This window comes from Mytilus trossulus, chromosome 1 (genome assembly GCF_036588685.1).
Source record: "Mytilus trossulus isolate FHL-02 chromosome 1, PNRI_Mtr1.1.1.hap1, whole genome shotgun sequence".
NCBI classification, from domain to species: domain Eukaryota; kingdom Metazoa; phylum Mollusca; class Bivalvia; order Mytilida; family Mytilidae; genus Mytilus; species Mytilus trossulus.
In genome coordinates, this window is record NC_086373.1 from 3859342 (window position 1) to 3875026 (window position 15685).

The 15685-nt window shown below is 30.9% G+C and overlaps 1 protein-coding gene across 5 annotated transcripts in view; it reads right to left on the reverse strand.

The window, feature by feature from the left end:
- Positions 1 to 3326: 3326 nt before the first annotated feature.
- The window catches only part of LOC134712560 (brefeldin A-inhibited guanine nucleotide-exchange protein 1-like), a 38376-nt gene continuing 26017 nt past the window's right edge, over positions 3327 to 15685 (reverse strand). For all 5 annotated transcript variants that reach the window (XM_063574283.1, XM_063574274.1, XM_063574266.1 and 2 more), the window contains 8 exons: positions 13241 to 13515; positions 12242 to 12323; positions 11824 to 11941; positions 10537 to 10679; positions 9348 to 9522; positions 8432 to 8570; positions 7888 to 8005; positions 3327 to 7337 (listed from right to left, as the gene is read on the reverse strand). In XM_063574283.1, coding sequence (XP_063430353.1) covers positions 7203 to 7337; positions 7888 to 8005; positions 8432 to 8570; positions 9348 to 9522; positions 10537 to 10679; positions 11824 to 11941; positions 12242 to 12323; positions 13241 to 13515 — 1185 coding nt within the window. In that variant the 3' untranslated portion in view covers positions 3327 to 7202. The remainder of the gene's footprint in view (positions 7338 to 7887; positions 8006 to 8431; positions 8571 to 9347; positions 9523 to 10536; positions 10680 to 11823; positions 11942 to 12241; positions 12324 to 13240; positions 13516 to 15685) is intronic.

The window sequence follows — 15685 nt, forward strand, 5'->3', positions numbered from 1 at the left end:
CGTGGAATAAGAAAATCCTTAGTTTTTCGAAAAAATCAAAGTTTTGTAAACAGGAAATTTATAAAATATGACCATGACTACTGGGCTGGTGATACCCTCGGAGACGAAACGTCCACCAGCAGTGGCATCGACCAAGTGGTGTAAATAGTTATCAAGGGTACCAGGATTATAATTTAGTACGCCAGACGCGCGTTCCGTCTAAAAGGGGTCTTACTTGACTTACTCCTTTATAAGCCTGATTTCTTTGACGACTGTTTTTATACCATAAAAACTCACCAACTCTAAATAAAGCCAATAGTTGTACATCGCTGTTGAAAGGGAGCCTCTCAAAAGTCATAAATTGATTGAGAGAAAACAAATCTGGGTTACAAATTAAAACCGAGGGAAACACATCAACTAGAAGAGGAACCCAGAAACAAAAGAAACATCGACGTACAAAAAAAGCCGACATTGCAACATACATAGAAATTAACAATTAGATAACTACTGCCTTATTCCTGACTTAGTTCATGACATTTTAAGAAAAAAAATGATGGTTTGCACCTGTTTTGTGGCTAGCCAAACCTCGAGTTTTATGGCAATGTTAAATTTACAGCTAATATGACAACATTACATGACAGGCATACAGTACAAATAAATGCAAGAACATTTTGGATAGAGAAATACATATGTACATATTGTAGTTACTGTCACTTAGTTCGACTTATAATTTGATAGTATATGTTATTATAACACGACAGACATGCTCAACTAGTGGAATAGAACCTGTTCACCCATACAGAGCAGCTAAGCTCACGCCATATTGATTTTAGTAGAGTTTGCCTTAATTTCGCAATATATCTCGTACACACCTATTTTACTTTAACCTGATTAACACGACATGTGTCAATAGTTGAACAATGTGTGTTCCGCTACCCTTAGATCTGTGTCCTTTGGAACCGATAATTTAATCGTTTAGTAAAGATTATAAGCAAGAATTCTATGATAAAACTCATCATCTTGACAATTAAAATGTACTATCATGGCCCAACAGAACATGAATTCTGAGACACTGAAAAAAGTCCCTGCGAAAATAGATGAGTTTTATCAACCACTGCGTCGATACCACTGTTGATGGACGTTTCAGTCTACCAGTGTAACACCAGCCGAGTAGCCAGTGGTTTAGTATTGATAATTAATAGCTTAGAGATTTTAGTTTTTTATTAGCGTCTCTACAACATAGTATTTCATTTGACCAACCATCTGTTTTGATGGTTTCATCACTACTTGGTCGTGTGTAGACGATGAAACAGGTATTTGGCATATCAAATTATAATCCTAGTATCTTTGAAGAGTATTTTATAGCATAAAAACTAATCAACCCTATAACAAGCCTGCGATGCAAAAACAAAAAAATCAGGAAAATGCTTATAAAGAAAACAAGAGTGCACTTGTGTACTAAGAAAAGAGAGTCAAAACAGGAAAAAATCATTATAAAGAGGACTGCAAACGATTATACAGGAATTATTGAGGGGTCTACACAAAAAAATATTTTTGAAGGACAAAAAATATATAAACAACAAATACCAAAGTCCAGGATAAATTAAAACAGGGTGTGTCCATATAAACTGGATAAATCAAACGTCAGACTATTAACAGACCGAATGTTAAAACAACTGTCATATTCCTTGATTAATTAGGTAAGTTACCTTTGAAAAGCAAAGACCGTGAATTAAACGACAAGAAAAGAATTGCAAAATCATTGATACAATTCAAATCAGTTTTTCCAGAGAAGACAACTAAAATCAGCCAAAAACAAACAAAATACTCTCCCTGAACAAAGAAATGAAAAAATGTTCTGTCTAAGAATGACTGTTTACACACTTAAGAGACATTGACAGTCTTTTAAAACATTAACCTGGACTGTGAGCAACTATTATTTGAAAAACTGTAATACGTTGTCTTCTTTCAAATACTGTTATGTTGAATACAATCTTGAACAGACAAGGTATCAAGGTAGACAAGTTTTGACTATTTACCGGATTTGTAATCACATAATCAAAACTACGGGTGCCACATGTGGGGCAGGATCTGCTTACCCTTCCGGAGCATATGAGCATATGAGATCACCCCTAGTTTTTGGTGGGGTTCGTGTTGTTTATTCTTTAGTTTTCTATGTTGCTTCATGTTGTGTCATGTGTACTATTGTTTTTCTGTTTGTCTTTTTCATTTTTAGCCATGGCGTTGTCAGTTTGTTTTAGATTTATTAGTTTGACTGTCCCTTTGGTATCTTTCGTCCCTCTTTTATGAAGAACTGTCTGTATTTGCTCAAGTAACTGTGGAAGTACTATACACGTCTCAGCAGTATCTTAAGAGTTAATGGTATTCTGACTTGCATGTTTGTCATAACTATTGGTTTCACTCTAGATCAAGATTACGCAAATTTAGCTATGAATGAATATCAATTTGGCATATGTATTGAGCAACAGTAGTATGCCTCCGTTCAAACATTCCTATAGACGTTTGAACTAATTCAAGCGAATGAGAATTCAAAAATTATAATTCTTATTTTTGGTGATGCTACTAAAATGATTAACATTTTAAAAGCATGATGTTTTTTTTTGTAAAGAGAAATCCAATAGTCAATGCATTAATTTTCAAAACATTTTGTAGGTTTTTTACTTTTTCAATTCTACCAATTAGTTATGTGTTTCATCCGAAAGAGAAGACAAGATCATCATTTCACACAGACCTTTAATGTGAAATATGTGCTATTCCTATGTCATGATATTCACTGATCAAAAATAGATGAGGATTGTGTGTAGAGATATTTGTGATCACAATGATTTCATCAGAGAATAATCTTAATAGTTCTCTCATCAGGATCAGAGAGAAAATGAAAATCAATCGTTGTCCATGGATTTCAACAGGAACTGTGTGTTACCAATGCTGCAATGTTTCCCAGACAGATTGTGCTATCCTTGATGCAATTAACAAGACTTGTAGAGGTCAAGGGAAATTGACAGATTTCAATCTGTAATTTGTCACAGTAAAACTGAGTTGTGAAAAGCTTAAAATGAAAAAAAAACCTTAAAGAGAGCCTAAAGATACTAGAGGGACATTCAAACTCATACATCGAAAATGAAAAAAAACCAACAACACATTTTAAGACATGACAAATTACACCTCTTACCAGTTTCCCAACTTAAGCAGGTTGTGGGGCCAACTTATCAAGTTTTGACAACCAATTAGTAATTCATATGACTATAAAGTTACAGCCAATATAAATCCATTTCTAATAGGGTAAAGGTATTCTATCAGATTACTGGTAATATAAACAAGAAATATTCAGTCTTCCTTTTATTGAAGGTTTCCCCACTTGCAAAATGAGTTACAAAATGTTCAACACTCATGCACAACTTTCAAATTACTGACAATGATATAATGTTATTTACAACCATACCATTTAATTTGAAATTAATGCCATGTCAATAAAAAATAATAACAAACAGAAATTAAAAGTGCTTTCTTATGGTGATACTTAAATTAATATAATTTAAAGAGCCAATGTTATAACAGCAAATTAAGCGACACCAAATTATCATTAAATACATAGTTATCATACAGTAAATACACCAAATTCATCAGTGAAATTATACACAATACAAATAAGCCAACATTAACAATAAAATAAGAAGGCTTGTGTTCAATGTACTAATTAATGTAGATGCACCTAAATGCCTTACTGAATTGCAAGAAAAATATGAAATAGATAAAATTGAGAATGGAAATGGGGAATGTGTCAAAGAGACAACAACCCGACCATAGAGTATGAAACAAGATCTTTATTCCTTAGTATATTTGTATATTACTATAGAACTGTATGACCATGCCACTTGTTCATATTGGAGATTAATGAGAGATAAATGAGTTCTGTGCATTGCTAAACTACTTTCGCCCCTTAAAAATTGGGAAATAAAGAGTACCTTTGAAGTTAGTAGGGGCTTTACAATTGGATTTAACCTTAAAATTTGGTATTTTTCATTATTTGAAATTTTCAATAATCAAATCACTATTAAAAAATCCATGAAGAGCTTGAACCCAAGTAGCATGAATAATCAGTGGATAAAGTGAAAAAAATATTTTTAGGTCACACATTTTTTACTAAATGAGTTATTCCTTCTTCATTCAAACTACTGACTGCTCTACAGATTTATCTATTTGTGTAACAACTCAAAACAAGTGATACAAATGTAAACTAATAGATGGTTAATCAGAACTCAAAGGGAGACAATCCAGGGGAATGGTCTCTTATTATACCAGTGGACTTGAGCTAATGCTATTATCTACCTACATACAATTCCTTATAAAATACTGTACACATATACATGTGTCAGCATGAGACCAATTAGCTCTGCTTAAGCCTTTTTATAAATAAATATGAAAGCAATTAGCTGTTTAAAATAACAAAAAGATACTTTTATGTATAAATAAAGTTGTCTTAGATAGAAGTAAACCTTATATAACAAATAAATATAATTAAATATGTACAATTTCAATTTTATCTACATTTATTATGACAAACAAGTGTAAGGTGGGATATTTATGCAAGTACAATCTTTTGCATAGCATACTTATTGAAGCCAAAATTAAAACCAAGTTTGTCTGCTGTAGCCTTATAATCTACATTCTAAGATAACTAGTGTGCATCTATTTTGTAAATCTATGTTTTGTACTTAAATTAGGTCTGTGTTCTATAAATGAAAACTCTTCAATTTGATAAGTAATTCAAAATCATGTTTTCTCTACAGTACATAAAACAACTAAAATTAGAATTATGTTGACCTTTTATTTCAACTGAATAGAAATCAGGGATCATTAATATTCTATAATGAGTTCTAAATGTATTTGCTGATTACCACTAATGTATTCCCACATTTTGTATAATTAATGAAATGGTTGTGAATTGTATGCTCAGACAATATTTATGATCCAAATGTACCTCAATCTGGTATTATCCAAGAACTAAGAGTCAATATATGCAGTTGCATAATAGGAATTACTTTTCTATTTTCAACAAAGGTATACTTTTAAAAGTTGTGTCCCTGATCTTGAGCCATATAGGCTAAAACTGTGAAGGTGTCTTTACAGATATTCCTTTTTTTTGTGACTACCAAGTTATATTAGTCATAAAAATACTTATTATAACTGCAAAATCCATCAATGTATGAATGACCACTTGGAATAGTATTTGGAAACTAATAAGCCTTTATTCAGATAAGGTAAAAGCAAAAATGCAGTACATACAAACAACGCAAAGGAATGTCAGTATACCTTCTACAGACATTCTTGTAGATTTAACATCAAAAACTAACTTTTAAAAAATGAGTCCATTAAAAATATGAACTTTGAATTTGGTATTGTTTTTTTTATTGTTATCAACATTCCAGCACTTACTAGCACTTCAATATGCCTTTAAGCACTCATGATAAAATTAAATTCTGGAAATTGACATAAAAAATTCACAGGAATATGTATTATTTTGTTTATCTAAAGGTTATTTTCAATACTCAGCAGGTACAATTTTAACATGGCACTTAAAATATTGAATTAAAAAAATATAAAATATTTTTACTATTTGATAAAATTGTTAAAAGAATTAGAACTTTATTCAAAATTGCATCTAGAATTAAAATATCAGTATGTCATTAATTTTGGCAAAATGGCAATTGCTGAGAAAGATTGGAGATAATTGTACTTCGACTACAAATATTGTTCAGTTTGTAGCACTTAAGTGAGATACAAATGGAACATGAATGAAAAAAATATTTTCAAGTTTTTTCCAACCTTACTAAATTAAAGACAGTTTCTCTCAATATACATACATAGGAAAGGATTTATAATGAAAAAAAAAAATTCAATTTTTAAAAGAAGTTGTCCCGCCCGCTGAACTATACAACTTCTATGAATAATCTTTCCCAGAGAAAACAAAACTGTGCAAGATTAAATAAATAAAATCCATCAGAAATGGTAGAATTAGTTTTCCGTATCCTTCCCACTAAAAACAACTAGGCAATATAACAGGACTTAGGATATCACACAGAATATACTGTTTCCCTGGGATAAAATAAACAATGTGTTTCTGTCGTCTGGTTAAAGAAAAAAATATCAATGTGCCAAGATTACTGTAGCATTACACCATAGATTAAGAACAAATATTGCACTAGAAGCATCAATAAGTTTTATTACAATGTTCAACCTGTAGATACATACCTTTGAAATGCACAATAGAACAAATCTTAAAATCTTTGATCATTAATTCATTACATATAACATACAGCATACACACATACACATAAAACGTACACATATCTACATAAAACATTATATAAAACATTTATGGAATGTTTGGTTTATACACTCTTATATTTAGTTTTTAAAAATGTGAATATTATTTTTCTAAATAATTCTATAGGCCAACTCAAAGAATTCTTTTAAAAGCTGATATGATTATTTGTTAGCCTTTTAATAAAAAATAATGTCAAAAGTTTAAAGTTGACAAAATTCATTATAGACTTCATTCAGGTACAAAATAAATTCTACTCTGACTTTCCCATCAACTTTTAACACTGAATTTAAAAGTTTGGTGTTGACATTGTTCAAGACATTAAACATGCTCATACTTGTGAAATCAGTGACTGAGCGTTTTTTTTTTAAAAGATAAAGATCTTTTTGTTTATATTTGATGAAAATAACTAGAATGTGAAAACAATGGCTGGAACCTGATAACATAATTCTCCATGTGATGTTAGTAAATGCTGATAGTTTTACTGTCAATCATCAAATTCTTTGTTTTGTTTTGTTTAAACTTACAAAAAATGTGCAATTTTAAAAGTCTTTAAGGAGACAAATTAATATGAGTGCTTGGTGTTTGCTTGCTGAATTTTATTTGTCCCTGTAAGTCTTTATTGTATAAGATGTATTTTTAACATTTCATAATTAATATTTTCTACTACATTTTATTGGTTCAAAGTTTACAACAGACTTAAACAACATTAGTACAATCACATTCACAAGCAAGATACGTGTATACAACTCTCTCGTTAATTACTCAATGTTTACAGAAATGAATGAAGCGATCGACAGAAATATACATATATCCTCTATTAGATAAATATCACATGATTTTAATATCACAACAGGTTGATAAAATTTATGTTTCACTAGCTGGAGACGATACTGAAGGTTGGTCCATAGCGTAAAAAGAATTTCTTCAGTGTTGTTTTCATCTCTAGTTTAAAGTCAAACATAAGTGTTTCACACATAAATGGAAAATATGCTGAACCATGGATACGAAACTGAAAATAAAATAAAAATAAAGAATAGTTTAAATTTTCACACAGAAAACGCATTAGATACATATTTTTTTTAATCATTCACAACAGGAGCCACTGACATTGCTTTCTGGATGTTCCTGTATAAAAGTTTAAATTTGTCATGTAGATTAAATTCAAGGCTGAACAGTAGAATTGAAAATACATTGTCTCTGTATTTTGTAATTTGGGGAATTCATAGTTGATGGCAGTCTAATAAGTTGATTAACAATATTTTTTGACATGATCTTCATACACATATTTTGGTGTTTTTTTTGTATCACTTGATTGGTGTTTTATTTAAGACACACTACACATCACCTTTTATTCATTATGAAAAACACTTACGATTGATCTACAAGAATTATGTCTACTGAACATCATTTGCCACACTGAACAATTTTTTTCTAAGTATACCTAATTTAATTGAAGAAAAAAAAAGTTTCACTAAATGCATAAATTAAGATGCTAAGGAATATATCTCTAGAATTTTTAAAATAACTAAGGGAATAAGGGACATAACTCTAATACATACCCTGTCATCACTCATCTTTAAAAGACGGTTAAGTAATAACAACAATAAACTATTCCAGGCGTCTCTGTGACTGTCTGACTCTAATGACAGGAAATATTCTAAAGACTCTTTACATACACTACAAAAAAAGCAATTAGAAAATTAAATTAAAATAACTTGAGAGCTAATTCTCTTAGGCAATGATCAAACAAATTGTCAAAAAACATGTTGACCATATCTGTTGCTGCAATTAAGTCTCTCAAACTTCCAATATTTAGTGAAGTAAAAATTAATAGAAATAAAAGTTCTGTTCCTTCTCTACAATAGACCGACCTTGAATCAAAGTAAATTTTGACTATACATTTTCTGTTCTCTCATTGGCTAAAAGCATATGAAAAGCAAACATTAAGGGTGATAATATAAGAGTTGGAATCAATGTGGTTATTCAAAAAATAGATTTTCAAGGAAATGTCAATGGCCTCGGTGAAGTCATATCTCTGGGGTTGATAAATCATTGTATCAACTGAAATCAAAAGTCAATAATTGTATAATATAAACGACTAACCTAATAATTTTATTTTCTATCTGGCTCCATTCTCCTCTCCTGGCATCATCATTATACATTCTAAATAATATTCTGAACACACACGCTAAACTTTGGGTTTCTTGCTTCAGTAAATTGGGTTTTGCTTTACCTCTGAAACCTGAAAACAATAAAAAATATGTGTAATTTTTCATTATACATTGGTTGCATAATATCTTTTATTTGTAATATCTTAAAATATTTAATTGACAAAGCTAATCTTTGGAGAAAAAAAATGAAATAAAAGCTGCTCACAATATTTATTTCCATTTCTCTGACTAATAGTTTAAGTTAATCTGACCAGATCTACTAAGCTAGAAAGAATGAATTGCTCTATTGTTATATTTTCATCGAGGTTTCATGAACAAAGTTAAGCAGAAATATTGTAAATTTTGCCAGTTTAAATCCATGTTGAGTAAAAAAGCATAATTGCATGTTGAAATTATTCAAACAAGAATGTGTCCCCAATACATGGATGTCCAATCCACACTATCATTTTCTATGTTAAGTGGACCGTGAAAATGGAGGAAAAACTCTAATTTGGCATTAAATTAGAAAGACCATATCATAGGAAACATGTGTACTAAGTTTCATGTTGATTGGAATTCAACTTCATCAAAAACTACTTCGAATAAAAACTTTAACCAGAAGCGGGACAGACAGACAGACTGACGAACGAACAAACAAACGGATAAATGAACAATCGGACGCACAGACCAGAAAACATAAATAAATGGGGCATAAAAAGTATTATCACAAAGTTTTCAATAAAAATTCAAAAAGATAATGTATACTGACAGAAATACTTTTGTACATTTTACTCAAATTTTATGACAATTTTTGTTAAAAAAAAAAGAAGAAATAAATTGACAGTATATTATATTTCAGTTTAACTTACCAGCCTTCCATAGAACGTTTCTTTGTTCATGATTAGAATTAAAGTCTTTAGCAAACTTATGTGATTCTAGTAAACAGTCTGCCAACATGAGTAGCTGTTGACTACTGAGGAACTGATACATCCCCTGGTCTTCCTGCTGGCTGGTATCCATCTCATAGGGGGCGTCTAAACTATGCTACAATATTACAAAAAATAACTTATAATATTATAGTCTTACCAAATGCACATCTTATATTTCTTGAATTACAAAACCTCATTTTTTACTAGTTAAACAGTGAGATAATGCATCTTTAGTTGCATGTTTGCAAGAGGACTGACAACAGATTTCAAGAAGCTCGGATTTAAAGTAAAAAATATATAAAATATAAAAAATTTCATTGAAAGGACACAGAGTGTGGGTAAAATGACAGATCCATATGAATACCTTTAGGTAAATGGTTTTATCACAAGTTAAACAAAACAAGTGAAACTGCGAGCTACTGCTCACTGATGATACCCCCGCGGCAAGTGGATAATATTAATAGTGTAAAAATATGCAAGTGTTCGGTAAACAGGAAGTTGAGTGATGAATCTGAAAACGCATCACACGGTATAGCTGACTTATATAAATCCTGAAACCAAATTTCAGAAATCCTTGTATTGTAGTTCCTGAGAAAAATGTGACAAAAATTTTAAACTTAGCTATCATGTGTAAAATCATACAAGTGTTCGGTAAACAGGAAGTTGTCAAGTGATCAATCTAGCATCACACAGTATAGCTGACTTAGATAAACCCTGAAACCAAATTTCAGAAATCCTTGTATTGTAGTTCCTGAGAACAATGCAACGAAAAATATTCATGGGACGGACGGACTGACTGAAGGAAGGACAGACAGAGGTAAAACAGTATACCCCCCTTTTTTTAAAGTGAGGGTATAATAATTATGCTGCTTCTCCTATAAACATGCAACAGAAAAGAGTTAGAGCAGAGTTAGAATAATATGTATGGTAGAGTGAAATGTCTTCCTGTCACTTTGTAAACTAGCACATTAAAATCTGCATTAGTATATCAATCAAGTAAAAAGTGGGAATCCTATTCATATCGCATTTACTTGTTCTTGTCCTGAGTATGCATTTTTAAAATTTGCGTCATCATCATTATTCAACATGATACAATCAACCTCATATATAAACGTAATCTCATATATACCTGGGCAGCAGCTAGATATTCAGCATCTTCCTTCTTACTGGTTGTAGGGAAGAAAACAATATCATCTATGGTCTGTATCAGTTCTAATTGTACAACACATTTAATTAACAATCCTTGGAATAACTTCTGATCGGGAGAAACTTCTACAAAATATAAAACAAAAGCAGTTAGACAAACATAGATGTAAAAATCTTAATTAACTGTTATCGCAGAGATCTGTCTCACCTTTTTGTTATTTTGATAATGTAAATGATGAAATCCAAATAGCAATACTTTAACATCTTAAACAAGTTATGCAAATATTCAAAGTCAATGAACCATGACTCAGTTACATGGCTAAACAATCTCATGTAAATGAGATGTACCAATGCTATTAGCAATACAACTGCTTACCAAATACCATGATTGACTTATTATAAGTTGTTCCCAGACCTAAATACAAAAAATTACTTGTAAACTATGTAAAAATTTCAAAGTCAATGAGCCATGAAGAGGGGGTGGGGCTATATAATCTCTATGGAAACAATACTTGCAAATGTAAATAAATTTGCATACTGAATATCATTGATTTAACATTAGCAGATCATCTTAAACTGATCTAATCACAAACTAATACATGTAAACTAAGATTAGTTTCAATTAGACTGTGACTGTGGGGCGAGGCCAAACATTCTCCATGGAAATGAGATGTGCCAATGCTTATACAACTGAATACCATTTAACATTGGTCTACCACTAATGGTTCCCCTTGAACTGACCTAATCACAAACTAATACATGATAACTTACAAAAATTTTCTCAAAGTCAATAGACCATGACATTGGGTGGAGCCAAATTATCTCCATGGAAATGAGATATACCAATGCTTATACAACTGAATACCAAATATGATTGACCTACAACTTGTGGTTCACCATAAACTGACCTAATCACAAGCTAATACATGTAAATTAAGCAAAATTTTTAAAGTCAATAGACCATGACTGAGGGGTGAGGGCCAAATAATCTCCATGGAAATGAGATATACCAATGCTTATACAACTGAATACCAAATATGATTGACCTAGAACTTGTGGTTCACTACAAACTAGACCTAATCACAAACTAATACATTGTTTCCGCCGTTTCCGCCGTCACCGCCACTGCCAGAAACAGCATACCTATGTTTCGCTTTTTGACTCCATGTTTTATGATACACTACTAAAGATAAAGTCAACAAGGTATTGTACTTACTTGACCTTGGTATTTTATGTTCCCTGGATTCCTGAGATACAGTATTGTACTTACTTGACCTTGGGATTTTATGTTCCCTGGATTCCTGAGATACAGTACTATATACACTATGGTTACTGTCGGCCCTTTTTAAAGATCTGTTTTCATGGGTATGGTCTGGTGACAATGAGTCCTACATTAGAAAACATAACAACTTTTAGCTATTGAACACACATTTTAATAACAGTCCTTTTTAATAATTTGAGCCTTTTTCTTTAAAACTTTGAACATTTATAATTTTTAACAGCAAAAAAACCCAGTTGTTGTCTATAACCAACTTGTCTTTTTAAAATGTTCATGCCTTTAAAAATTTCCATCTGATATCATCCCCAGTATTCACATTCTACAGCCCATAAATACCTGAACATTCTCTAATTTCTAATTTCAAATACCAATCAATATGACAGACTAGGATTACATATTGAGAACTTACATTTAATTCTTCCATAGATTCCATCTTATTAAATGGCTGATTTTCTGGAGAGTTATCATGTTCTGGACACCATGCTAACAAACTGAAAATTATAAGTCAGAGTTAATGAAATTGAGAGTAGTAGCTATAAAGTCTGCAACATATGACAGTTACTTCATAATAAATTATAGTATGATACAAATTACCTGTTACCTTTAAGCATCAGATTTTTAAACTGCTAGAATAATACATTGTATTATAACCTTATTTTGTAAGTATACAAATTGGTCCATGGTTGTCTTTTATTCTATTGTTATATTTTTTGTTCATTTGATAATTGTGTATGGAGATATATGTTGGTTTCTGTTTAGTTCATTCATACAGATTTATAGCTTGGCATACTATATAGACAAATGTCTTTAGATGATGATTGTATGTTGACCTCTAGACGTTGTTTGGATATTTTGGTCAGTCTATCTTTATTTAAATCAACCACAACCAACCCCATATCAAACGCAAAAATCAATGAAATGGTCATTCTGCATGTTACTGCTACAGTAAAGCACTTTTGTCTCTTGTATTTTTCTATTAGATTTAGCTGTCTAATAGAGTTTATTTGATCCAATTGGTTCAAAAGGACTATCCACTATGAAATTTAATCAGCCTTACAAACTAGTCAAAGCTTAATAAACTCATTCTGGTAAGGAGAGAGCCTTTATCAAAACAAACAGTTTATTGTAGCCTGTTCCTTTGTGCAGTAACTGCAACCTTTATGATGATAAACAATTACTAACAAGAGGTCTAGATAAAAAAATAGCAACTAATATGTACTTTTATACCATTTAAGATGGCCAGCTGCAGGACGCCTCTGGGTACCCGGTACGAGAATTTCTCGTTACATTGAAGACCTGTTGGCGACCTTCTGCTGTTGGTTTTTTCTATGGTCGGGTTGTTGTCTCTTTGATACATTCCCATTTCCATTCTCAATTTTATTAATTAGTAAGAGTTATGCCATCTTACCTTGTAGGAATGGTATCTTTGAATATATCTAACATTATCACACAAGTTTTATGCCATACATCTGGGGAGAACTTGGTTCCATTAGATATAACTAGATTTTCTAAACAATTAATTCCAGATCTAGCTAATTGTTCATTATCTTGTTTGACACACCAGTGTAACTGGTTATAGAGTTCATCAAGTAACACGGTGTGTAGTACATTATAATATTGTGTAAATACATCAACAATGGCATATAGAGCATGGTTACAGGTGGTCGTCATCCATTCTGCTTTCTGAAAAAGTTAAAAATAACAGAAAATGTATTTTCTATTCTAAATTTCACTTTCTTTACATATATTCCTGTAAATGTTTCTACACCTACTGATGACACTTAAAATAAAATATTACTGCACACTAACAAAACATTTAACCATTGATTAGTTTGACACTTTGTTATATAGTACTCTATGTACGGGACAACTAACTCATACATGTTTTGTATAAAAGCGCTACTTTCCTTGGTTAAATAAAATTATGTACCCCCAGTAAATTATTATTATTTTGTCTTCAAATTTTAGTCAAAACAAATACCATCTGAAATCAATTAAAAAATGAATAGTACATTTTGTATTTACTTTTTTTTTTTTTTTTTTTTTTTATCTCAAAGCATCTGAAATATACTTTTAATATACTTGAATAAAAAAACCTTAATACTTTGAACTTGGATGCATGACCATAGCATGAAAATATTGAACAAGGGGAGGTAATTCACAAATAAGAAAACAATATGATGATGATACTTCAAATCATTGTGTACCACGAAACAACAATTTCTATTGAAAGGTAAGAAAAATACTTTTGAATCATATATTTTTGCAGATTGAAAAAAAAATACATTTACAGGGATATTTGATGTCATGTTTTTGCACAGTCTGCATACAAGCCTGTAGAAAATTTGTTTTTCATTGAACATTTACATGAAATTCAAGAAAGTTATTATACTATGAATTATAATGAATCCACAGTGATCCAACTCAAAACAACCTTGGTCTTGGGAATTCTTATCTTAAGATTTTCTGTATAACACTTTTCATAGGTGTATAATATTTCCATAATCCTGAATATATCAATTACCATATATGTAAATATATATATAGAATATGATTAGGAATACAGCTCAATCATCAATCAATAATTTAAGATTCTTTTTTGTGTTAACAAAACTTATTCTGGAATACATTTCTCTTTTTCAATTCCTATAATAAAAGTATTCAAATCTCACTATATCAAAGTATCGTAATTTAGCAAGCAATCTAGATTATATTTAGATGATAAGCATGCAACTGCTAAACTGCAAAACACTATCTTTTAACATGCTTTTATATTAGTTCAAATTTACATTTTACAGTAGCCTATACAAAGCATAACTTTTTTTACACTTAAGCATATAATAAAGTCTCCCTAGCATAAGTTTATATTTGAATAAGGGTAGGATTATATATATGTATACTGTATAGTTTGTAGTTCTTACAAATCTCTGGTGTGCCACAGTACACTGAAATACCAGGAAAGATATGTTTTAGTCTACAAGCTGGGAACAATAGAAGGACAGGTCCATGTAAACCTACATGACACTCGTTAAGAGCATTCCATAAATTATTGTTTAATGCTGCTATCCTATTGCTAATAATTTAAAGGTTTGTTTGGCTTGCTTTGTTTGTAGAAATGTTAGCTAAGCATTGTAATTCAGATTGACATCTGAAAACAATAGACAAGGTTTTAGTTTGTACACAACATACTTATAACTTTTATGACAAGTTAAGCAATGTGTACAATTTGATCTATTGATTGCAGATGTCAATCTTAATTACAATGCTTGAGTAAACATTCATACAAACCAAGCAAGCAAGCAAGCCAAACAAACCTATAACTTGCTAGCATTAGGATAACAGCTTTAAAAGGAAAACTTTTAAACTAAAATCATGCTAACTTCAAACAACAAGCATGTGTCTTCATGCTAAGCATAACCCACTTGTAATGAAAGTATTGGAAAACTGCAAATAGGTGTCGGACATATCAGAAAAAAATTCACACATTACAACTCATCAATATTAAGCTGCTGCTCATTAGTTTCTGAGAAATGTGTGAAAGAATTACTAGACAAAATGAAGAACACAGTGATTGCAATGTAGCCCCCTTTATAAAGTAGGGTATTAAAATTGCTTCTTTGAATGACTACCAAAGAACTTTCTCTAAGATCAATAGGCTTTTTTAAATAGAAGATACAAGAATAACTTAACACTGTCAAGGAGATGAAACCAGATGTGTAAAGTATGTATTAAAGATATCATCTCATTCAAGCTGCTTGTTAATTTAGATGGTGGTTCTTGGTCACAAAAATTCATGAATATGCAAATTTCTGAATTGTACAAAATAATGTTAACCCAGTATATTAATTTATTT